Source organism: Sylvia atricapilla, chromosome 1 (genome assembly GCF_009819655.1).
Source record: "Sylvia atricapilla isolate bSylAtr1 chromosome 1, bSylAtr1.pri, whole genome shotgun sequence".
Classification (NCBI taxonomy): domain Eukaryota; kingdom Metazoa; phylum Chordata; class Aves; order Passeriformes; family Sylviidae; genus Sylvia; species Sylvia atricapilla.
The window spans coordinates 25,879,109-25,905,268 of NC_089140.1; the positions used below are offsets into that span (position 1 = coordinate 25,879,109).

At 37.2% G+C, this 26,160-nt stretch overlaps 1 protein-coding gene across 1 annotated transcript in view; it reads right to left on the bottom strand.

The window, feature by feature from the left end:
* Positions 1-260: 260 nt before the first annotated feature.
* The window catches only part of ICA1 (islet cell autoantigen 1), a 54,437-nt gene continuing 28,537 nt past the window's right edge, over positions 261-26,160 (bottom strand). Inside the window, exons 6-14 of the mRNA XM_066317827.1 lie at positions 23,986-24,111; positions 23,705-23,803; positions 17,686-17,780; positions 15,593-15,642; positions 12,058-12,120; positions 11,905-11,946; positions 7,960-8,235; positions 2,938-3,033; positions 261-1,194 (exon numbers count right to left, since the gene is read on the bottom strand). Of these exons, the coding sequence (XP_066173924.1) occupies positions 1,073-1,194; positions 2,938-3,033; positions 7,960-8,235; positions 11,905-11,946; positions 12,058-12,120; positions 15,593-15,642; positions 17,686-17,780; positions 23,705-23,803; positions 23,986-24,111 (969 nt within the window). The 3' untranslated portion in view covers positions 261-1,072. The remainder of the gene's footprint in view (positions 1,195-2,937; positions 3,034-7,959; positions 8,236-11,904; positions 11,947-12,057; positions 12,121-15,592; positions 15,643-17,685; positions 17,781-23,704; positions 23,804-23,985; positions 24,112-26,160) is intronic.

Here is a 26,160-nt window from a genome sequence, read left to right on the forward strand (position 1 = left end):
GGGAACTGTTTGTTCCAGGGTTGGACTGAATAGTCTTGGAGGCCATTTCCAGCCTTTATGATTCTATGAGCCTTTTCCCCTTCTTTTGCAAGGAAGCAAAGGGACACCACATTGAGTTCAAATTTTCTCAACTGTCCTTCCTACTGGATTGCTATTCAGAAACAAAGGGTTCAGTACTGTCTACAAACTGGTCATGTTTATCTTCAGATGCTTTTAACGTATCAATTCAACAGCACAACAGCATTCCAGTGGGAATAAAGTTGTGGTTTTTGTCAAAATCATTTTATTAAAGAGTTCATGTCACAACAAGCTTAAAATAACACATGCTTCAGAAATAAACTGGATGAAAAATTCTCAGAACAGAAACAGAAATGGATTGAAGGCATGGTAAAGCATCAGTTCCAAGAAACTTCTGCAAACAGGTGCAAATTCTGTTGGTGCAATGGAGAAAAAACTCAGAAAAAGAAGCCTCCTGGGTATGACACCTCTTTACATAGTGCAGTTTGTTAAATAAGTTAGATTGGAAAGGGCACAATTTCAGTGGCTGCACAGACTCAAATTTACTTCTTCAATAATTAGCTCCAGCACAGGTTTTTCAACTGTGACTACTAACAAAACAAATTTAGTTGACATTTTAACATAGCAGTAATAGATATATTATATACATGATAGATGTTTGACTCATGCAGCCTCTTCAGTTACATGATTTTTTTAAATTTGCTCAAGAAACATTATAAAAAAATAGGTTTGCAATTTGTATTTCACTCTGGTGTTAGCTCTACATCACCCCAGGCAAAGACAGTGTTTCAGCAGACAATCTAATTTGGCAAGAAATCTGCCCTAATTCTTAACCTCATTTTTGTAAGTCCACATAGAAAATAAATGCGAACTCTTTATACAAAACAAGAGCAAGTAACTGTACCTATAGAAAAGGGGATTAATTCCCTTTAGTTTTATTATCATGGCACATACTTTATAGTTTCACAACAGCATACTAATTTTCATTTAGTTTTTTTAAACTCCAAAATAGTGTTGATGAAGGGAAGAATGTGAGTTACCAGAGGCAGCTGACTCATGCATTAAGCAATTCATGTTCTTTATCAGTTTTCCCAACAGCATCAGGATTGGATAATGGGTCAAGGTCAGCAAAGAGACTGAACCAAGCAGTCAAGTCTTTAGGAGTCTTTGTAGATTCTGAAAAAAAAAAAAAAAAAAAAAAGAAAAAAGAAATGCACAGACTTGTCAGCTATTTTAAAACAAAACTGACTGAATGTTTGACTGAGGTAAAACAAATGCCATGCTATTGTTTAATTTATTACCAAAGGCACTTCTGGCAAGAAATTCAGAACAAGTGATTGCATTTTAAAACACTGTCAGAATATAGAACTTTAGTAAGAATGAGTGCTTTACACGTCTGCTATGTATTTTATATGGCTCTGACATGATAAGTATAGGAACACTTTAACTAGAAATAGAAACAATCTCATTCTGTCTAGCTTTGTTTCATGAAAGGTATCTGAGTGTGCCCCTGCATGCCTGCAAACAAGGAAAAGGAAAGTGAAGGCAAATTTTACTTTCAACCTCTCTTACAGGAGTAAATTCCTTTGCCTAAATCCAATTCATGTGACTGTTCTGCCTCCCCTGTATGCAACCAACAAGGTTATTTCTCATCTGGAATGAAGTTTTAGTGGGAAGGCTGGAGAGAGAAACGAGAGAGGTTTTAACCGATAGGCAGTCCCCAGTACAGCTTCTAGTTTAATTCTGATGGATTATAGATGAAATGTGAATAAGGAATATATCCAATAGCTGCTGGACTGTTGCACCTCTGCGTCCACCTTGATATCTCTAGTTCACAGATGTCTCCTGCCTGCTTTTATTCCAGCTGGGCAGATGTTCAGGTGAAAGCAGTAGCAACTTTGGCTGCTATGAAGAGGGTACGTCTTCACTTGCTTTGTTTTTGTGGCCCCATGCCCAACATGCATTATACTGATAGTGAAATAAGATATGCTCTTCTCTCTGAGACATAATGGTAGATGAAGGCTTTCTTTGGAACACTTTGGAAAAGAACTTTGGAAAAGAATTTACAGACAAAATAGGCTCTGCCTGGCATGGTACCTGACATGGTACTCCTCTTGGTACCTGACACTTTCAGAACCACAGATATACAAATAGCTGAAGGCCATTCCTTTTGTTGGTGCCAGGCCTGTGGCTGCATAATCACATTGATTTCCAAAACAGTTTCCAGAACACCTTAACCCTCTTTTCGTTTTTTTTTTTTCTACTGAGCTGAAAAATCTCAGAAGGAATACATGTCACGCCTTTCTTCTGTATCATCAAATGTGAATGCACAGAATTGTGTACAAACTAGCAATGGAATTCAGGGCAATTCTGATTCAGTTCTCCAGAAAATCCTAGTCAAAAATCAGCAGACCTTTTTCTCAGTAGATGGCAGGACTATGCACTCTTGGCTCAGCTGCAACAACTGAATTTTTAGACAGATAATTACTGATATCATGTATGTTTATCAAAAAAATTTGCAATTAGGGCTCTTATGCCTTATCAGCAGCCTGTATTTTAGCCACAATGCTAAATCTTAGAACTTAAAAACATTGTTTAGCTCAGACAAAGTGCATGCAGATGTTATTCTGTGCAAGTCAAAATTGGAGTACGTAAAAGAAACTGTAGCTTCAACTTCTATATAGTAAATTACTCTTTTGACATGCTATTAGCAGTAAGCCTACAAAAAATATGTATACACACACATATCATACACCTAATCAAGGTGAAACAGAATAATCAGGGAGCACAAGATTGAGCTGCAGCTACTACAAAAATAAGTTCTGCTACCACAGTAACTGAGAAGACAGGAGACACCATACAAGATACAACAGCTAAAATGGAAAAGCCAAGTTACTGGAAAAAATACATGACTGTTACCTTTCACAGGTGTCTTGTCATCATTCACATTCAGGCTGTGTGGTTTCTGTGCTGGCTGTGGTATTGATGGTGGGCTCACACTGCTGGCTGCCCATCCTAGAATTCAGTAATACAGCAGCATTAGCATGAGGAGTTACTTTGTTAACTCCAACACGCCAGTGTCTGGCAGCATCAGAAAGAGGAGCAGAGTATTGCCAGTATACCAGTTTATTACCAGTGTGGCCAGTTTATGGCCATTCATATCTGCCCTTGTACACACAAAGTCAGCAGTTAGACCTGCACAGGAGCAACACCTTTTACAAGAGAGGATCTGTAGAACACTTTCATCATCTCCAGCTTCAGGCAACTATACTCTTCTCAAACCTTTCACCTGGCTAGAAAAGGTTTTTGTTTCACTTACTGAATCACGGTTAATCTCATGAACAGAAAGGCCAGTTCAGTAATCAAGTTGAACACAGCTGTAGGCAAAAGAACCACTTACATCTGGGTGGAAATACCACACAAAATAAACATTTTTTCCAAGTCCAAAAACTTCCATTTCATCCATTGTTCCAGACAAAATTTTATTTAGAGACCCTAGATTTTTTAGTTAATTTTGAAGAAATTCTGTAAAAAAAGATAATTCATTGCAAAACACTGAAGAATTAAATTCAAGATAAATTACCTCAAGTTAATTTAAAGCTACATTTTAATGCAGTATTTCTTTTTGCTCTATATTTGAAAGGAGATTCTCAGCAACTATGTTGCAACTATGCAGGAAAAAGTGAAGTAATTTTTTTTCTTACATGCATCTTCTATATCAATAAAAGAGTAATGATAAATACAGTTAATGAGGTCAGATGAACAGGCTGGCAAAATGAACTAGGAGTAGTATAATGCAGAAACAAATTAGGAAAAAACCAAAACAATATTTGTCCCTTGCTTAAGATATTTAAATTCATGTCCCTTATTACATTTAGAGGACTGGAGATAGTATTTCTAATTTAATTAATATATCCTGTAAGTTTGGCCTGGTCAATTATCTGTCTATTTTGGCCGTATCATAAACAGGATGCTCATCTATGCACCCAGTTACCATTTCCTTATTCAGCCTCTTTTTTCAACAAATTCATGCTTTCACATCCTTTTTTTACTCTTTTTGTCCTTCCTCCCCTTACTTTCTGCTCTTTTGGGAACCTCATCAGATATTGGCACCCAGCATCCTGACAGGTAATGCAACAACCACATCAGTCACATCTACCCTTTTCTCTCAGTAGATTATTCTCATCACTCTCTGTTCTTACCTTGACTATAAAAGGTCTAAAGCTCAAGCTGTGTTAGAAAAACAGGTAAGAAGAGTTTTTCTATAAAATCACATGAATTAGGAAGGAAATTTAAAGCCACAAACATCCTCTGTATCTCTATAACTAACCAAAAACTTCTTCAAAATCTGGATGCAGAGTGCTCACATGTATTTGCTCTAGATAAAGGTGATGAAGGCTTTTGAGCCAGCCTGTGCCCTCTGAAAGTGATGGTTTAGAGTTTAATCTTTCAAATAAGCAAATCTGAATGATAAATAATGGAAAGCATGGCATTACCCCTTCGGAATGACATACTTTTCCAGGCATTTTCTCTGCTTGTGTTACAAACAAGAACGACAGAGGACATTATACACAACTACAGTAGACAGCAATGCTTTTGTGTGCTTGGACAGGCATTGTGAGAAAGTGTTTGATATGGCAATGAATTACAACAGGTAAATTCAGCTGCTTAAACAAAGAGGGCCAAATCCTAATCTGATAGAAATGAATGGGAGCTCTGCCAGAAACTTTCTGTGCAAGCCCCAGTGGCTTCAGAAAGATCAGGATCTGGCTCCCTGTGACATCACTGATGTTCTTTTACACTGGTGTGCTTAGCAGGTCAGGGACCAAAACACTTCAGATCTGTGAACTCCTTTGGAGCCCTCCTTCTTTTTGAGTTCCTGGACTAAGGCCTGGTGGGGCAGCACATCTGTGACCACAGGCTGTGGCCTGGCTGTCATTTAATGGAGCACAGGTAGCACTCAGAAAACAAGAGGAACCTAACAACAGCAACAAAAAATCCAACCAAATACAGTCCCAAAAATACGTAATGCTTTCATAATGAAATTAGTGATCTAGTCAGAAAGACTGACACGGAATTTTTATTAAATACTTTCATGAATTATATTTTTAGTGAGCTACAGAGAACAACTTTGCCTTTCAAAACCAAACCGCAGCCTATCAGTCTGAAAGCAGTTGTTGGCCCTAAGCCTATTTTGGTTTGCCTTTTCACAGGATGGCTTTGTTACGTGACCAGACAAAAAGGTTATTGTTAAGACAGCAAGGAAACCAAACATCTTGCTGTTCAGCAAGCATCTTCACCATCACTGCAATGATTGAATTTAGAAACGGAAATGGTGAGCTGTGCATTTTCATACCAACTACAATATACGCACATGTAGGGAAGATAAAGAGGAGCCCTTAATGGTACGAATGAGTAAATAAATGAGGCCATAAACGTCACAAAAAGAGAAAGCCAAAGCTCCCTCTGAACCTCTGAAAAAGTAGAAAGGTAATTGAACTACAGAGCTGTATCTGGAGGAGAATCTAAAAGATACATTGGGAAAACGCTTTGTTTATATTACATATAGATACACACACACATTTATATGTATTTTAAACCAGCACCTGGTAGCCCCATAGCAATTCAGAGGCCCATTGTGCTGGATCCTGCCTATAAATACAGCCAGAGAAAACTCTGAGCTGGGAATTCCTGACCGTAACAGTTTATAACCTGCATAGCATTGTGCCTGTTTTACAGATTAAGATCTGAGGCAGAGAGAAAACAAAGCCCCAAAGATTTATGAGTGTGCTTAACGTAAAATAAGTAAGTAATCCCACTGAAGTTAATAGAAAAGTTAATGTGCTTAAAGTTAAGCATGTGAGTTTTAAGAATCTTTATGGTCTTAAGGCCAAATTCACACAGGAAGTATGCAACATTGAGGTTACAGTGTAGCACCTCACACTGAATAATTATTAAGTAATCCTACCAGCTAGGGAAAAAAATGCAGGAGATGTATCACAAGTCCTCAGTAAAAATATAATTCATATATTCTAATATTTCCAGCTTGTATGTCTCAATATGCTTATACTCCTGTTAGCATTAAAAAAAAAGTCTCTATTCCCATATTTAATGATAAGGTCCAATTGTAAAGAAAAGGAGTGAAGTGAAATGAAATGTAGTTTAAGATTAAAGCTGAGTTTTTACAAGATATAAAACGGACCAAATTTCATCTTCTGTTAAAAAATAGGAAACTAAAACCTTGTAAGTGTTTAGAAAGATAAAACAAGAAACAAAACACTTAGAAAGATTATTTTCAGATAAAATCACTCAGCTGATTATGCCACAATTACATAAATTACCACAACCTTCTGCCAAAATCTTGGAAACTCATTTGAAAACATCCACATATTTTATTTTATTTTATTTATTTATTTATTTATTTTTTTACTCAAGAAGATTTGGGGATACCATGTTGACTGGAACAGATTTCCATTTCTAGTATTCCTTGAATGCAACATTACTGAATTTTGATTTTGAAGTTTCTAACACTGCAGCCAGTGCCAGTGCAAATGAAAGCTAGCAGCCACCTCAGAAAGGACACACAACTCTGCTTGCGCTTTATACCTAAAAAATACTTGTCCTTTGAAAACACATATACATTTAAAAATGGAAATTACACTGAAATGTATATTTTAAAATATGTAAAACTGGGGAAAAAATCAATCTCATTATATTTCTGTTGCTATTCTTAGTGATTTGTCTAAAAATCATGTACCTTATAAAATACATCCAAACCTGTGCATCATTACAAATTTCATTCTCCCATTTTTTATCTAAGTGCTGAAGCCAATGAACCGAGGTATCTTGCTCTAGGGGTGCTGGTAGTAACTGTATTAATTATAAAATAAATCTGACTTTCTTATTCCTGCCAAAATGTCACAGATCATTTTACATCATGTATGACTCTTCCAGTTGCATGGGTTCCAATAAATAGTCTCCAGGATAGGATCAGCCTGCTACACTTTCCTATATTGCTTTTCCCCAAGTGAGATTTAAATGACTTGGGACAGAGCCCAAAAAGGCAAGGTCCCCTCCAGCTTGCAAAGCCCTAGAGAAGATCCAGCCAGACTGCAAGGAGGACAAAGGTAGGTGCTGCTGGCTGTTTATCACCAGCCTGCCTTCCTCAAGGCCAAAGCAGCAGCAGGAAAGCTCTGCCCTAGTTCCCCCCTTTTCTTTCCACCAGCAGTAGCTTGGAAAAGCCAAGAGAATTAACTGCACAGAGGAGAGAAAGAGTTGCATCAGTAACCAGCCTGCAAGAGAAATCCACTTATATGGTTGCTAGGATGGGACAACCCATTCTACCTGACCCATATTCCTACATGCAATGGTTTAGGATGCTTTGGAGGAAAACAAAAGAAAACAAAAACACAAAACACCCAAACAAAACAACAACCAAAAAAACCCCCAAAACACAAAAAACAACCAACCCCGCAAAAAACACAAGAAACCCCAAAAAAACCCAACCAACCAAACAAAAAAACCCCCTGATTTTCACTACATGGTTTAGAAACAGTACCCCCACACAAAATACAGTAATCATTTTTGGTTCCTTGGCCCCTTAGAGAGACAGCAGTTATGATTAAATCGCTAAAATCCACTCAAACATATTTTCTATTTCAGAAAAAAAAATAGATCTCCAAGTTTTACAGAACATTTCAAGAAATTCAATGAAAACATTCAAGATAGTAATCTTGACTTTAGGTTTTGGGTACTTCATTCAAACACTGAATGAGAAGGGCTAGAAAAACAAGGTACTCATGTGTTTTTTCTCCAGGCTATACTCAGCTTTAATTTCATGGCACAATTTAATAGTTTCACTTTCACTACACTTCTACATACCATAAAACCATAGCATAAACCCTAACCCCAGCATACTGACAGAACAAGATGAGCTCTCACCATGTAAGGATGACTGCAAGTCATTCATGTTTTGGTCTAGCAGCTGTGAGGGCAAGTAGCCTGATGGTGCTGGTACTGCAGATGATGAAGTGTTCTCCCCATCTCTAGCTGAAGAGTTAATGGTGAGATCAGCAGCCTGTCCAAAAACAGCTGTCCACTCTTTGCTGAATTCCCCCTCATCCAGGGAGGAGGCGTTGAGGATCTCATTTAGTAATACCATGTCGTCCTTATCACCAGGTTCTGGCTCCAAAGATCTCACAAACTTTTCCTTTGAAGCTGTCTCAGAACAAGAGAGTCAAGATAAATTTTTTTTGGACGAAGTAAAGAAGGAACTTTTTAACACATAGCCTATCTAGGCTACGTATGTTAAGTGAGATGGAATACTTTTGCATGAGTATTTGTTTTCCTTTTTAGACTCAATTCTCTTGGACATCTGGGTTTATACCTTATGCAACAAATAATTCCTTCATTATCTTAGATAACCTCACTGCTATTAAGACTCAGTTCTTGTTAAAAATAATACTAAAAGTAGGATTAAAAATCTATTAAACACACCAAAATAATTACACAGTCTAATATTTCAATTACTGGAAAATACTAGTTTTATGTTGCTTCTTGAAACATTATATGAAAGTCTCAAAAAAAACCCCAGAATGGTATAAATGAAAAAAAAGAGTAAGACTTGGGGATTTAAGATCTCCCCTATGACATTCTGATCAATGCTTTAATTATTGGGGTATTTCCCCATAAAAAATGTTAAGTCTATTGCAGAGTTGGATTTCTACACTGATCAATGCTGTAGTATTTTTTTTTCTTCTCATAAGATGCTGAAGAAGTTCTTAGATCACTTGAGCCACTGCTCTTTAAAAATGATTTTTTCTTATTTAAGAGATGTTAAATAGCTATCTCAAATACATGGAACTGGTAACCAGGATTATTATCCTTTTCCAAAATATTTTGAGAGTTAAAGAACTATCAAGGAGCCCCAAGTGTTATTATACTTGGAAGCATTTGGAGCTCCATTTGGAAGTCTGCAGATCACAAAAATTATGGTTAACAAGGCCGACAATGTTGTGTTCCTGAAATCCAGATCAGTTTATCATAATTATGCTTGTTTCAAACTTGTGGTAAGGCACAGAAGCAACTTAAGTTTTCCAAAGTTTGAGTAATTCAAAGCTGAATGCTCCAATTTGCATTCAACTTACAAAATGCTTTTAACCCTTCTGTGTTGGGATAAAAGATTGACAGTAGGTAAGTGTTTGCAACAGGCCATTTTACTGAAACTCAGCAGCCTTCTCAGAAAAGTTTCCTGGTAACAGCTGTAATAATTTATAATAAAATAGTTGAAGTTGAGTCAGAGGAGGGAAAAAAAGCACAAAACCGAGTTCTAAAATAGGCTCATGCGTCAGCACACACACCTACATGCTAAGAAACAAATAAATCAACACATAATAAAATTATTTTATTCATTACTCTAGTCAGCTGTGAGATTCAACTCCTTTCTAACTCACATTTTGATATACCTCTGTACCCCCTGACAGGGCCTAAAAATTAGAAATAAAAACACTAGAAACACGTCAATTCTCCTGATGTTCCCCCTAGACTATAACTAAAATACCACAGAAAACAATTTGTTCTTATGAATTTTCAGGTTATTTTGCCATCTTCAGATAAAGAGCAAAGAATGTTAACATTGTCCAAGTACCTCCAATTACCCCAAGTTATTCAGCAGGTAAGACAGAGGGCAAATCCTCCCACAGGGGAAACACACCTGCTATTTCAAAGGTCCTTAAGAGCTCTGAGCTCTGTGTGGCATCACCACCTCAAAGCTGCCCCCAGGAAGCCCCTTCATGAACTTGCAGGGAAAGATGCAAAGGGAGCAGCAATTGTAGCAGATCTGCTACAACACAGCACCAACACCACATGTAACCACAAGTGCCCTGAACAGAACAAATGCAGCAGCACAGCTCACAGCCAAGCTCTGCCTCATCTGGGGAATCACTGCAGGAGCTCCACCTTGACTTTAGGAGCAAGTACAACATAAAGCTTTATATGTGAAGAGCAGTCAGGTCTTGCTGCAGAGTGTTTGACCACCAGGAATCTGAGGAGTGACACATTTTGGGTCAGCAATCTTCCTGATCTTCCTGTGGGGACTGTGCACCCGTGGCAGGGCAGGATAGGGTGTGCCCAGGCTCAGGCTGCCCTGAGTAAAGCAGCAGCAGCAGCAAGTTTTACTCTTGCTTGCAATAAAGGTTATCCAGAAACCAGTCTTGCTTACCAAGATATTACTCATGTGGTATCTCTGCTAGATTACTAGAATGACAGGGACTTTCTCACTTTACCCGTAAATCTTCTATTACTTTTTTCCCTGTTTCTGTTTTCACTGCCCATTTTCAGTCAAAATCCTTTTTTCTGTCTGCACATGTTGCCTCAACCTTATAAATGCCCATGAAAAAATCCAAACCTTCCAATAAAACACTGAAAGAACAATGCAACTATATTCTTTTTGTAGTTGTTTGAGCAAGCCTCTAGCAATGCTCACAATTCCTTTGCAAACATACCTCATTCTGCTGCTATAAAAAAAAAAAAAGAGAAGAGAAACTAAAAATATTTACAACAGTACATGATTGGCAACACATGATAAAGAAAGACTTCCTTCTGAAACACACATGAAAGTGTACCTCTACCTATACTGCTTCACTTATAATAGTATAATATTCACTAGCCTAAAGCTAGTTAATGTGCAAAATTAGGGCAAATGGCTGATATTTTAACAGTGCCATAGCCACCCTTGACCAATTCAGACAGCCCACAGCAGTTTTTGTATTAATTTAACTGTTTAAGTTAAGAAAAAAGTGTTTTAAGTGACAGAGCTAAGCTTGTATGAAATAATTATATGTATTATCTGTGTCTCCACTAGAAAGGTCCAACAAGGAATGGAATCGAGTAAAAAGAAAACCAAAAGAAAAAAAATTCCACTACCAGACATGCACCAATCTTTTTTATCAACCACAGAAAAGAAGTCATTGTTACCATATCCATTTACAGATTAAGGCTGTTTCTGCAGACAGCTGAGGAACTTTCCTGGTGCCTGCCTTCATGGGTGATTCCTCACATGGACAATTTCCCCCCAGTGCAAGACAGTGCCCATGGCGAATCCAAAGTCAAAGTGTTTGTGAATGTTCTTACCAACCATGAAGGCAGTGTTTTAAATAAACACTAATAAACAGCACAAAGGGACTTGTTTCCTTTGCTTCATTTGCTTTTTGAGTTGCCACAATTGTTTTGGTTGTTGAAGTTTTTTTTAATCTTCTTCTGAGATATACGAGTGAAAAGTAATTGCAAAATTATAGACAACACTGACTTATAAACTTCAACCCAGATATTTCATATGTTATCTGCTAAAACAGCATATCCCCTCGAGCTGTCAGGGATCTCACAGAAGTGTAAGGATAGCACAGTGTATTTAATTAACACAGTCTGAAAGAAGTCACCAGTTCTTACATGGTTTTAAGAAGACTATATTATTTGTTTCTGATATGTACATTTTTAACACAAAATCTTGTGGTTACTAGTGTATTGCCAAGAGTTGTAGCACAACAACTAAGAAACCAAAATAAAATATTTGTGAAATGTTATAGGAGGGGTAAGGTTTACAATGGAACCTATTTCAGTTGGGCAAATAGGATATAGTCCAGTCTACCTAATCTTGAATTACCTGGTACAAACATTTTTTCCCCAATAAGGTTTACTTCACATTGTAATATCAGTAATAGTGCCTCTGCTGAGTTTCCTTTAACATTATTTAAATACTGCAGCTGAATAATTTCATTCCACCTTTCAGACTGTGAAAGAAATTAAGATCTAGATTTAAAACTACACTTGGCTATTATGATTGAAAAGCAAATGAAAGAGATGAAACAGACATGCGCAATCGTATCATACCATTTTCTTCAGGCTGCAGGTCTAGTAACTCGTCTATAGCACCTAAAAAAAAAAGAACAAATAAAGAAAAATTAAAAGGCACAAAGGAAGATCTGCAGTACACTGACAATTAATATGTTAACATGTAAAGACAGTTTTCTTAAGTGTAATCACCTGAGTTCTGCTTGTGGTTACAATGTCCTTGTAACGTGGAGATGACATCCTTGCCATCATCAGCTGTAATTGAGATCCATAAACATGTCAAATTGCACTTGGCAGGAGACCATGCTTATAAACAAGGCCGCTATAAGATCAACATGCAATGGTTGCTGGGATTCATGTTTTAAATGAGTCATGTTTAAAATGAACCTGGTCACAACGAATGAAAGATCCAAGGTACAAGCATTTCAAGGTGAGGCAAATTTCTGAGTAACAACCTAAAGCAGATCTTCCTTTGAGTCCTTGCCTGCTACACTACTCTCTCCAGGCTGAAGGCACCCAACTAAGGCAACTGAAACAAGCAGTCCTCCAGAAGCAGTGAAATTTCTTTTAGAAGACTGTACTTATGCCAGGAGAGTGCAAAAAACATGCCGGGACCTTGTCACTCTCTAAAATGCCTTCCTTACAATGTGTTCCTCCTCATGACACAAACTCTGGGAACAGGGAGGAGGCTTCACCCAAGGTACCCTAAGCCACGATATAAGTAACAGCATCTCCTCTGCAGAGAAATAAATGGACTAAGACCAACAGGGAGTAAAATGTAGAGCTGAGAGTTACAGGCTATTAGAGGTAACAAAACATGGCTTAAATTCTCAGCAAGCTTCTTAGATGAGACATGGAATCAAAACAATCATCTAGATTCTGTTCATTAGTGAAGAGAAAGATACCTCCCTCAGGTGATTAACCCCATTTAAGACATGTAGCAAAACATGAGGGACGAATTATTGCTGAATATGCCTTTTTCTCCCTTATTAACTGTTGAAGAAATCTAGCTCCTAGACAATTAAGTCTGTAGGTCTAAAAGCAAAGGAAAGGTTTGGCCACAATACTGGAGAACTGGAACGCCCATCTGCTGGAAGCCTCACACAAGAGGCTAGAAAGGTGAAACAGAATTCTCTATTGTGAAATAAAAACTGAATCCCAATCCCTTCAAGAGAATTGCCAATCTCTTCCAAGAGAAACTTTAAGGTGTGTTCAGAACTAAAGGAAACAGAACACCTTGCAGTTTGTATCATTATCTTCATAAGGCTTTGCTAGGACAGGAATGTGCTCCTAGCACAAGAATCAGCTGGTCATTTAAGAATCCATGAGCACAGATGATTACACTCTACACAGACATAAATATAGGCATGAGAGGGATAAACACACATGAACAAATATACATGATGCTTTCATAAAAGCACAGTGCACAAAGCTAAAGGGGAAAATCCCAACCCTAAACTGTCTGGCAGAGGGGAAAAGAAAATCAGAGAGAGAAGTTCATGACAGGTGGGATATGGATGGCCACAATTCTGTAATAAAAAAAGTACAAGTGCTGCACAAAGCCTGCCTTAGTTGAGTGGTAAACATGATGGAGCCAATCTTAAAAGCATCTGAATTATAGTAAGGGAAAATGCAAAGCAAACTATAAAATACAGAAATTATGAAACAGAAGCAGTTGTTGAGGGAAACTAAGAAGCAACATAGCTCCCTCACTAGATGTACTTATCTGTATGACTTTAGAATATACAGGGTAATCTAAGAAAAAAACTCTTAGCAATGGCACAGACCTGCTGGTGTATGAAGACAGAAAAATTTAGAAGACCTGTTAGAAATATTTCAAAACACTTCAGTTCCTTTTAGGGGTGATGAAGAAAGAGATAGAAGGAGGTATTTATATTATGGTGAAATATTTTACAGTCTGTAAGTAACTGAGACTCTAGAAAACATCTAAGAAAATGCAAGTCAGATTTTGTACCCATATACATTAAAATATCTTGTCAAAGATACATCTAATTAATTGCAAAATGGGTGAAATGTCAAAACATTGGAAAAGTCCTAATATTGTATCTTTATTACAAAAAACCTCCCAAACAACAACCACAATTAAAAAGAGTGATTCAAGTAACTTGTGTGTTACTACAGGCTGGTAGATCACTGTTACTCCCAGTTAAAAAATTAACAGAATGCCATTCAGTATGACATCCAGCAAAAGAATGTGAGCATAATAAATGCTTCTCTAATAATTTACTGTTGATTTTATGGAAAGCAGGCCTAGTTGAAAAAAGCCAGCTAATTTAGTTCTTTGATAAAACGATGAGCTTTTTTCAATAAAGGTATTTGTTTAGAAACAACTTGACTTTGCACTGCACAGCCTTCCAGCTCAAAAGTTAGCACTGTGTAACATCTATAACGAACATATTGAATGGATTAGGAATGTGACAACTAACAGATGTCAAAAACATGTTGTTAGGAGAAATAATTGCACAGCAGAAGTGTTTCTAGTCTAGATCTACAAGGCTTACTGTTTTATCCATTGCTAGTCAATGGCTTTAGCAGTCATTGGAAGTAAACACAAAATCACTCCTGAAAAAGAATCTGCAAACAACTAACAGACTATTAGAGGTGGTCAGTCAATGCACTCATTCAGTTTCTGTAGTCAGAGCTGGGAGAATTTATGCCACCAACTTGTAAGTTACATCTCCAGGACTAAGGATTATAAACCATGCTGTAGAAAGGATGAATGGATCCTGGAAAGCTATGACTAAAAGGAACTGACTCTTGGTAAATAATGCATCCAGAAACGAGCTTCAAACATGATGTTGCAGCAAAATGGGATGCTCATCTTAGATAAAGAAACAAGAATGTGATTTTACCTTCTAGAAACATGACAGGTGAGAACAACATCAGAAATCTCTTGTCCAGCTATGCATTTCATATTTGAAAAGGGATGTTGTAAAATGAAATGGAAACAAAAACTTCAAAAATAAAGATGAGATGATGGGTTCAAGACATCAATACAATTAACCCACTGAAATAAAGATTTGAGAGTAGTCTTGATTTTCATGTAGTACCTTTTAAGTACCTTAATGAAGGATAAAACATATTAAAATTATTCTCAATTAATTAAGTTAGATCATCTTGAAGAATTCCATGGATGAAGATTCCACTTCTTACTTCACCACCCTCACTGCAAGCACTTGCTTCTTATTATGTACTCAGAATTTCCCTTTCTGTCACTTGTATCTATTTCCTCCTTTCTTCCTCAGTGCACTTCCAATTGGAGCCTGGCTGTGTCACCGGGTAATAACAACACATAAGGTCATTGGCAGCAGCCGAGTATGATCTTGCCTGGCTTTTGGGGAGAAGATCCACTGAATTCATCAAGTTTTTGACAGACTGCAGTTTAATGACTGGAAAAAACTAGTGAGCTAAGTGGCACACTTCCCTTGTCTCACCTACCAACCTACAGATCCCTTTCTTGAAGGGTACAGGTCCCACGTAAGAATTAGGATTTGGAATACAAGCTATTTGACTTGTTTGAGAATGACTGAATGAAATGCAGTGGGATGTAACATGCAAGAGATTAACAGATTCTCCTGGCCTTTGGTTTTATGCATTTGTAGGGATTTGCTGGGTGAAGCTGACACAGGAAATAAACCAAACCGAACAAAAAAACCCCCGAAGTGTTACAACACTTAAGGGGTTATGATAACATGATGTATAATACCTGAATAGTTTGATTCCTTGGTATGGCTCTCCTCGTCTAATGAAATCAACCTTAATTTGAAAGAAAAAGAAAAAAAAATTTGGAAAAATACTTCTAAGACTCTAAAATAACAATACATTCTCTTCTTTTTGGTCAAATCATCACAGATTCATATCATTAACAAATAAACAGTAATAACAGATGGCCTCTTGCATTTGCATTTGTTGGTCTCTTGTTACCTTTTATTGTTTCGTTGGCAGGTCTGTTGAAAATGAAAATTAGATTGAACTAGCAAATCCTATCAGCTTCCACTTTCAGTCTGACTCAATCTCTACTGAAAAGTATTGTGTATTCTGTGTTTCCACATTTGGTCTTTCATAGCTATTATGAAGCACCGACAACTGTTCCCCAGCCTCCTCCCCCTTTTTCCCCAAAAATCGCAACCAACCACCTTGCGCTTCTCTTTTTAACACCAACTAATTAAAAACCAACAGTCAGGACAGTTTTGCCCCATGTCAGCAGATTTCTAAAATAACAGATCAGCAGCATTGATGAAAAAGCTCTCAACAGGGTAAAAAGAAAAAGGTGTAGTTTACATACAACTCTTATACAAAGGTGATCTCTTCAGTGAGGAATATGTACTTTCAAACTGCTATTACTTTGTGTAAAGCCATTCAAGGAGTAGGGACTGAAGCAGCCATGACACTTAGTCATTAGCTAATGTGGTGGGCAAAAGGACTGTGTTGGCACATTCCTCCTATCCTCTAGTGACAGGACAGAAAAAGACATCTCCTCTGCTCTTGGGGTTAGGCCTGTGGCAGAGGAAAATTAGCTTCAGGCCAAATTCTAGTATAATGAGTGTTTACTGTGAATGGAAAGTTCATGAGTATTTAAAAAGCTTTGTCTCGTGTAATTCTTCTGGAATCTTAGATGTTTGTTTATGGTTTTAGACGGCAAAAATGGTGACTTTTTTTCCTCACTTTTATGCCAGACAAGGACAAAGATTATGCATAATCTTTGCAAAGATTATGCATATAAACACAAATACAACCACAACATGGCATCTGATGCATTTCCTAGTAGGTGCCAATGCACACATCTTGCATATATCACACATTCACTCTAGAACTTTATATTCAACACTGAGGAGAGAACTATTTATTAAGCTCTATTACTGTTACATGAGATGCAACAGATGGAAGTAAGTGCTGTGGAGACAACCACCTGCAAATGGTACTTGGTCAAGTCCTTTCCAATATCAACAGCACCAAATCTGACCAATTTAAAGTGGTATTGGTCAGTGGTTCTGAATTTGAACCAGAAAAATGACTGAAAATCTGAACTCCTTAAAAATTTATTATTATAAAAAGCCAAGCAAAATACACTAATCAGTCAAGCTGTTCTCTGCTTTTTGACAAGTGATCCTTTGCTGGGTGCTTCATTTAAGCAGGGATAGTCAAAACAACAGGTGGCAGCAGGATTATATCAACACTGCATCTCCTGGCAACCGAATCCTGACAGTCAGGTAGGGGAGGGATCACATCTCTTTCTCCTGTTCTCTCCCCACAGCAGTCCATTCATAAGTCTCTCTCAGCTCAGACCTACAGGTAACTCAAAACTTGACAGCATCAGTTCACTTGGATGTACTTTATACTAAGTACCTACTGCTTCATTGGATTACTAACTGATGCTGTATACATTACAAAAACTAATTGCTGCTCGGAGCAATCAGTAATCTATATCCGATTTCCAGGTGAAAACAGATGCTGCTGAAAGAAGAAATGCAGTGCTCATATATCTTCTCCTATGTATAGTTGTTTACCATTTCTTTTAATAAAGAAGGAATGAAGCAAGAGCTGAAAAAAATAAAAAGAAGACTAGGAAAGATGAAATAAACTAAGGGGTTTAGGGCCTTTTTAAAGCTCTTAATTTCACCATAAAGTTTATTAGTTTTCATGTACACACTACATTTCAGGAATTATTGTATCAAGGTAACAAGTAGAATAAGACTAGCTGTGCCCGCATCTCTACTTATGGTTGGTGACTTTAGCATCCAGGAAGCAGATTATAGACAAAAATACTTATTATTTTGATTTACAGAATATGTGACTTACTGACTCTGCTGATCTTCCACTGAATTGGTGCTCTCAGTCTGCTGGTCCTCCTTTTCAGCTTTTTCTGTTAGTTTATTCACGGGATCTTGCAAACTCTAGATCATAACCATAATATAAATGTAAATAAGAAAACCAGTTAGGATCAGGCAAGCTAAAGTGTGTCATTTGAGACCAAACCTGACTCTAGAACCAACAAAAATCAAGCAAGAATGGTTCTACACTACATCAAAACTGTATCTGACTCAAACAAGCAGTACTAAAAGTATTAGGAGATACTCATTCAAACTGAGTCTGTGAACACACTTTATATAAGAAGGCAACACATGGCAACTTCTGAACTCATGTTCTGTTTCTAATATTTCTAAATTATTATTTCTAGGCAAATATTTCCACTATTTCTAAGTAAATTTACCTAAACCATGTGCAAAGTAGGCACAGATGGCATGTTTCTTTGCTGTTTTGGGGATTTGCTTATTTTTTCCCCCTTTCTTTTCCTTTTTTAAGATGAGAAAAATGAATTCTTTACATGTTTGTTCATCATATACTGCTTCCTTTCTTATCTATTATATTTTTTTTTCCTTACACAATTATTCAAACAAACTTGGCAATTGTGGTGGTAGTGGGAAGATACTGCTTTGTATCCTAAATCTGAAAACAAGGGTTAAAATCTTGGATGACAGTTTGATAAAGGCCAGGTGTGGTATTATGAAGCCCTACTGTCCCTTTGCAGTCTGAAAAGGCTGTGCTACAAGATAACAATGTGCAGTTTCATGGTCAGCATTTTAACCAAAATTTGGATATGAGAATAAGCCAACACAAGCATTACAGACTGACTCTGAATTGATAAATATACTACTGGTTGTCACTTTTATGCATCAATTAGAATTTCTGCCTAAAAAATTAAATAAAGGAGCACAGCAATTCAGTAAAGCAGATGTTAACAATGTAAATATTTCTATCAAATGGTTTTGCTGTGAGGGTGAAAAAAATTTCCTCTTTCTAAAGTTCAACTCAGTTTCTGAAAAACTAAACCATGTTACATCTGAATAGTCTTGACCATCTGTAATTAAATTTATTAATGTTACCCTCATAGTCATAGTAGTGCATCTCAACCCATCTTCTCCTCATGTTGTCCCCCATCCCTCAAAAAAAAAGCTAAGGGTAAAACAGAGAAGTCACCTTCCATACAAAGCTTAAAACCCACAAAAATGCAGTGGTTTTCCATCTGGAATTTGAACAAAACATGAATGTGTTTCATGAGAAAAGCAAAACAAAAAAAACATGGCCTAATTGACTGAATAAAAGTTAGGGTGCCCAGCCCATCTGTCACATCAAAAGCAATCCCAGACATTGCAGGTCTTGTTTGCACTGCCCTGTTAACCAGGACAGAGGAGTCCCCAGAAAGAGCATTCCAGTTTCTGCTTGGTTCAGTCTGTCTGTATGAGGAATCTACACTTCAGCATTTTAGAAACTAAACTTCTACATTTGTCATGTACTGCAGTTGTTGGGGTTTTTTTGGCTTGTTGTTTTTTTTGTTCCCTCTCAGTAAGTTAATTCTACACAGAACTGCTGATTAATTTGTCATAAGCAGCCTCAGCACTGCAGACATGGTCAAATATGAAGGTCACAAAAACAGCAATAATAAAAAAAAGCCTTAAAGAAATGAGCCTTGTTCTGTGGTTGCCATTTTTTTATTAGACACTGTTGTTAACCAATGTAAGTGTACTTCTTGAATGCTGAATAAGAACACTAGCCAGCTCAGGTAATAACCTATGTATGAATATCACCCTTTACCTGAATTTGTACTGGGTACTGATTGGACTGCACTTCTTGAACTGTTAAAATTGATGGGAATTATTCCACTGAATCCAAGAAGTCTTGGACTAGAGTTCAAGAACATACAAATATCAACCATACTTGAACAAAAGTGCAGTGTACAGAAAGAAAGCAGCTCTGCATTACGGGGACTGTGCTGCTTTGGGCACTTGAACCACCCTGGACATTTTCACACCAGAACACACAGTCCACTGAATCAGGAGATGATGGTGAAACAGTTGTGGTGCTCTGCCTGCCACCAAGTATTGCACCTTAGAGCTTGCTCCAAAAGGGTTGTAAAGGTTTTGGACAAAAAACAGAACTACTTTAACCACTGCCTAGCTATACAAGTTAAGGAAAATTATTAGTAGTAAAGTCTGCATATTCACCAAAAAACCCCATGGAAATAAGGATCCTTCTTTAAGGACCTATATTTTAAGGAGCTTCCTTTGTCAGTGTTTCAGGAAATCCATAATTAAAGGGCTGTGATCAAACCACGGAAACAGCATATAGAAATGGAGTTCACAAGTACCTTGGGAAGGAAACAGCATGATAATAATGGTAGTTACTGTTTCCTGTATTAGAAAAATAAACATAGCTCTGAAATACAGCTTTGGTTTCAATGGCAATTATGATAAATTTGTTAAAAAACAGAAGCTATATTTTGACGCAATAATTCCATTTAACAATTTTATTCAGACACAAAATCAAATACCAAACAATGAAATTATTTTCCTCACCCCTGCCTGCCTCTAACTCTGCATTTTGAGGTTCACTACAAACTGAGGTATCTTTTAAAAATGATTTTAAAAAGCTAGAGAACGAGTATGAAATGAAACTAAATGTTAAAAAAGCCACAGTCAACAATTTTCTAAACAGTAATGTGACCACTACTGTCAGCAGGCATAGAAATGAAACCATAATATTCTCTTCATTGTTTCAGGTTACATGAGAAGAAAGGGAAGAGGCCTCAACATCTATAAAGTGATTAAACAGAGTTGTGACAGGAGTTCAGACCAAAGTGAGCACATTTCAGCTGGATGTACCCCTGACTTGGCTGCTCAGAACATACATATGTGTAACTTCACAGCACTCTTCTGGCTGCTCATATGGACTAGAACGGATTTGGTTGTGAGCTACACCACATATGCAGCCTAAAGTAGGATCCTTGCATATTGAGAAACCTATCTTCCCAGCTTCCTAAATCTCTCTTTTACTACAAAAATCAGACCTTACACACTGGCAGAGCAAGTTCACACTCATTCATGCTGCCTGATGTGTCCATCTCTAACACCAAAAGTCACCCAGTGATATTTCACCTGCTCCCAGTAGTCAGATTCAGTATCCAAGCTAACAAGGGATTCCTCCACTCTAGAGTTAACTCTGCTTCCAGATCAGGCTCGATTTCTGACTGCTACTCACTCACTGAATTCCTTCACCTGCATCTGGGCTGCTTCCAAGTAAGGCCAAGGTCATCTGGATTGGACATAAAACCTGCCCTCCACAGTTAAATCACCAGTGTTGACACTGCACTCAGCTCACCCACAGCTCCTCCCAAGTGCCTTGGACAACTAATGCACTTCTAGACAGAAAAAGAATCAAAGCAACACAGCTAAGGGCAGTTTCAGGAGCCAGGCGTACATTCCAAAATGTCACAACATTTATGAAAAAGTGCAACAGCACTGAGGAGACAAAAACTTAAATATATTTCTTTTGGTGGGACAGCTGAAGAGGAAAAGCAGGTTGTTTCAGAATTTCCTCCCAGACGTTCATCAAGAAAAGAAATACCACACCTCCCCAAAACCCTTAGAGATGCAAAATCATAGGCAATCTTGTCAATGAGTAAAGTCAAGTCATGGTGGGACAAACAGAATCAAGAGAGGATACCAGACTACAGCAGAGGTCAGCAGAAGGCAGCAGTATTGTAATACTTGCTTGGACAGAATACTCTAAGGGAGTACTCCATGTAAGGAGCGCAGGCAGCACTATTCCACTTCACACAGAAATAAAGAGATGCACTGAAATTTATGCCTTTTGACTCCCATACCTGGGCTACTAGTATCTCTAAATTCATGCAAACTCTTCAGGAAGTTGGGTATTCCAGCATTTAAATTTAAAAAATGCAACTAAATATTAACTGGTTAACTAAGGCAAATAAACGGTAACAGAAACTAGAAAAAAAAATATTATTCATGAAAAGTAGCCCCTGAAATAAACTTGAATTTATTCGATACATGTTCATTTTAAGACGATGAAATTTTAATGGCTTTACCAAAACAGCAGCCCATCATCTGTAATATTAAAGCAATGGATACAGTAACAGATACTTTTACATCACAATACATATAATTGTTAGCACATTAATAATCATCTTTCATCAAGCATAGAACTCAAGAGTTAGGAAATACAGCTGCAATAGCACAATTATACTGTTCTCTGCACATACCCTGAAGCTAAGAAAACAAATGGGCTGCTTTTCATTAAGGGAGTTTGGCAAACATCTCTAAATATAGTGTTTTCTTTCCAGAAACAATCCTGAGAGGCATTTCAGAGTTTGTTTCCTGAGGTAAACCTGGTACACAAATATATATTTATACTACAAAATACAGTTTTCTAGTACACAGCATCTCTTAATTTTTCAGTAAAACAATCTACATCTAAGTCAAATATTAACTGCTATTAATTTATTCTTTTAAAGTAAATCATTAATCCTGCATTCACATATGCCTAGTTTAATTCAGTTTAAGTTGTATGAGCAAGACCTAGTCTTTTATGGAATCATAAAGAAAAAAATTATTTGCAAGCATCAAATTCAAAATATTCATTTAAGAAAGACCCCTTTTATGGTATCAGGCAGGGAAAAATGGTATAAAAGAAGTAACTTTCAACTAAATGTAGAAATAGGCACACTGAAATATTTTATGTACATTTTATTCCAGTATATATTCTGATTTTATATTTTAATGCACATAGTCAAGAACAGACATGGCATCTCCACTGGATAAATTTTTAGACCAAAAGTCATATGATATGACTAGTAGGGATCAGTTCCCTAACCATAATCGCCTATTGTTATTCCACACCCAGGTGCAGCAGAGGTGAGATGGGACTCACCACACCCTTCAGAAGTGACAGGCAGAGCTCACCTACCCTAGAAATGCAACTGAAGTAGCAGCAGACATCTATTCTCTTAGGCAACACAATGTCACCTGATGCGATCACCAGATTTTGATTTAATCACCTTAGCAACCATTTAATGTAAACAACCAGAAACGAATAGCTGGGGACAAGAGATTGTGGAAAAGACTTTGGTATTGAAAATAACCCCACGCTCTTGAGACCAAAAGAAAAAAACTCTGATACTAAAATCCAGTAACGCAGTCTTACTCCCAAGCAGCTGTTTTCTGAAAGCACAGAATTACATGAAATCCTATAGTTTTAAATTATCTCCTGATTAGCATAATTTATTAGCATACCTATCAGTGCAAAACCAGGAAATTTCATCTTCTCAGTGCAGGAGGTAAGCAATACAATTGGTTAAGAGTTTCATAACAAAGGCTGCATCCTCAACACACTACAATGTTCCCAACCATTCTTATAGTTACTTTTTGGTTCAAGGGAGTGCTTGTTACATGTGTGGCTTCAATATAGATGGTATTTCCTTATCATAAATTCCCAATCTAATTTCAAATTTAAATCATGGTGAAATGCTTCATAGGAGGAAGTTCAGAAGGTACAAAGCATTCCCAAATGTCTCTCATCCTCCATCACAGGGGTACACACCAAAGTAGGTGCACTTTCTTTCCAAGTTCCTCGCCAAGGTGTCCAAATGCTATTATTCATGTTGAAACATCCCTTGTGTTGTTCAAATATTCAAATTTTTAGATACAAAAGGACATGAAGAATAAATCCCCAGCAACAATAAAGGCTACTTACACAAATTAGAGTGAAATTGTTTTGGATAAAAGCAAAGATAAAAACATCCTCAGAAACCTTTTAACATCAGGAAGGTAAGGGAATAACCCACCAGCACAGCTGGTCAGAAGGACATTAAACAGAAAACCTTTATTTAAAGGAAAAGACAAAACAGGAATAAAAGTGTCAGAAAATATATGGAAAAAATATCAACATGTGCTTTCTACATCCCTGTATGATCTCTTACTGGTTATCACTGGGCAAACATATATATCTGTATATTCCTTACCTTTAACATAGTGAATTCATATGGCTGATAACCTTTGAAACTTTCATGGATGGCTGCCATCGTGTGTGAAGTTTTTTCCCAAAAATGAAGCAATGTTGTCTGTAAGGCAGGGTAAAATTTCAGTGCCAATATTAAAACAAATTGGTTTTCAATGCAAATTTCACATCTTCCCTCCAACACTAGCTACATATTGTTACAATTGAATGTTGCCATGGTAACATCTTAAAAAGCCACATTAACAGGAAAACATTATTTCAGAGGTCAACATAGTCTTTGGATACCTGGTATGTTGTTAACACATGAGAAAGGAGGTTGCATCTGCTTGCTCCCAGAAGATCCACTTTTTGACAGACATCAGTCTTCAGTTTGTCAAAGTTGAGTTTTGCATGCCGCACTTGTGCTTGAACCTTCACACAAAGGGACAATTGTTTAGGTAGTCATTTTTTTCTCCATTTTTAATGAAAGAGCAAACTAATACAACCTCTAGGGAAATCAGACAACTGAACAGACTCAATTACAGTTTTATTTTCATCAATCCCACTGAAATTAAGATAAACTAGCTGATAAATGGTACTCTTACTATCTTCTCCGTTATTGCTTTTTGTAATATATTCAGTGAAGAATTTTTGCTTTCTAACCTCTGTTTTGTATGATGGATACTAATATAAAACGTACACTGAGAACAATTGGAAAAGATACTCACATTGGTATCGCTTTCAAGAAAGACAAACTCAAAGCCCAACCAACAAATTTGGACCAAGAAGTTTACTACATAATATACAGGTGCACAGTGAGAGACATTTTTGTGTACCTATAGTAAGAGACAAATCACACTGACAAAGCTTAAAGTCTGCCTGCAATGATACAGCACTTCAGTATCTTTGGATCGCTACAAAAATTTCACTCATTAAAGTTCTCCTTCTAGAACAGGAGTGCCTTTTGTGTTTACTGCTATCAGAAAAATATCAAGTCCCCTTTTCCTGGGAACTAACAATTTCTGTTTCAATGGGTTTTAGCTTTTCAAACTATTTTTCTATCACCTTTTAAGTACATACACATGTACATTAAGTACGTATACAACATCCTGTTCCACAAACTGCACATGCTTGACAATAACACTGACGTGACTTGATATCAGGGTAGAAGGTTGATGTAGGCATTTAGTATCCAGGATTTTCCATTTTTATAACAGCTTTGCACAGTACCCAGACACTATATTAATGAAAGATATTTGTTTAAATTCTGTAAATAGATTTTGTTAGAGTTTTCTTCCAATGGAATGGGAAACAATCAAGCCACAAAACATAAATGAATCTCCGATAACTCTTTCATAGTTAAAATATTTACTCAACAAAATAAAATGTTTCACCATGAAAACAAACTACTGCAGCAAATGAAACGTTTCTTTCCTTTTCTGGCCTAACTTGGAGAGTAAACCCATTTTGTCCAGAAGACACAAACTCACTCAAAGATTTGTCAAACTTGTACACTCCTGATCTTCAGAGGTGAATCTGGAAATCTGCAGCAAGTGCCTTGTGCAGTAAGAACAAATACATACATCTCATAATGTAATCTGAAATGTTATGGCTAATGTACTTCTGCTCTTATCTTCCCAAACTCAGATTATACAAGACCTCCAACCAGGCAGAAAAGCAGAAAAAGATCTGCATCACAAATTCATCCAATGACCTACTCATACAAATCATGGGACTCCTGGATTGCTGGACATGGCAACTTTGTTTCACTGATTAGATCAGTTAGTTCTGCTTCTGCAATATGGCAAACCAGCCTAATCTGTTCGTAAGGAAGAAACAATCACAATTCCAAATATGTCATAAAGGCATAATCTTACAGGTGAGATTTAGAAAAGGATGATGTCAAAGGAAAAAAAAAATCCACTCTTTCTTTTTTTAGTAAAGAGCAGTGCTACTCTACAAAATAGCTCTCTGGTTACTGCATTCATCCTGAGGTCTTCCAGGATAACTCCACCAAACAATCAGTGAACAAATCTTGAATTCTGGCAATAACAATGACAAATAGCCGACTGGACCCAGTGCTCGAACCACATGGGTAAAACATCTTATTCATCTTACTGATGACTTGGCTTGTTGTCTTGGCACTTTGAAGAGTTAAAAACAACCAACCAACCAACCAACCAACCCCCCTCCAAAAACCAAAAAACCAACAAACAAGACCACCCCCAAACCAAAAACAAAACAGGTGTCTCCAGAAGATGGAAGACTTCTTAGGTAACAATGAGGTAGAGAGAGACTTGAATTTCCTCAGTGAAAGAGGAAAAGGCTCCAGTGAATTCCACGTCTTAGGCCAGCATGATAAATGCTAAGCTATGATATAAAAAGCAAGGAGCAGCTATTGCCAAGATATCTACTATAAAGTATGGAATTTCATTAAAAGCCCTACCCAGTCAGACTTACACAGGCATGAGCTGACGCTGC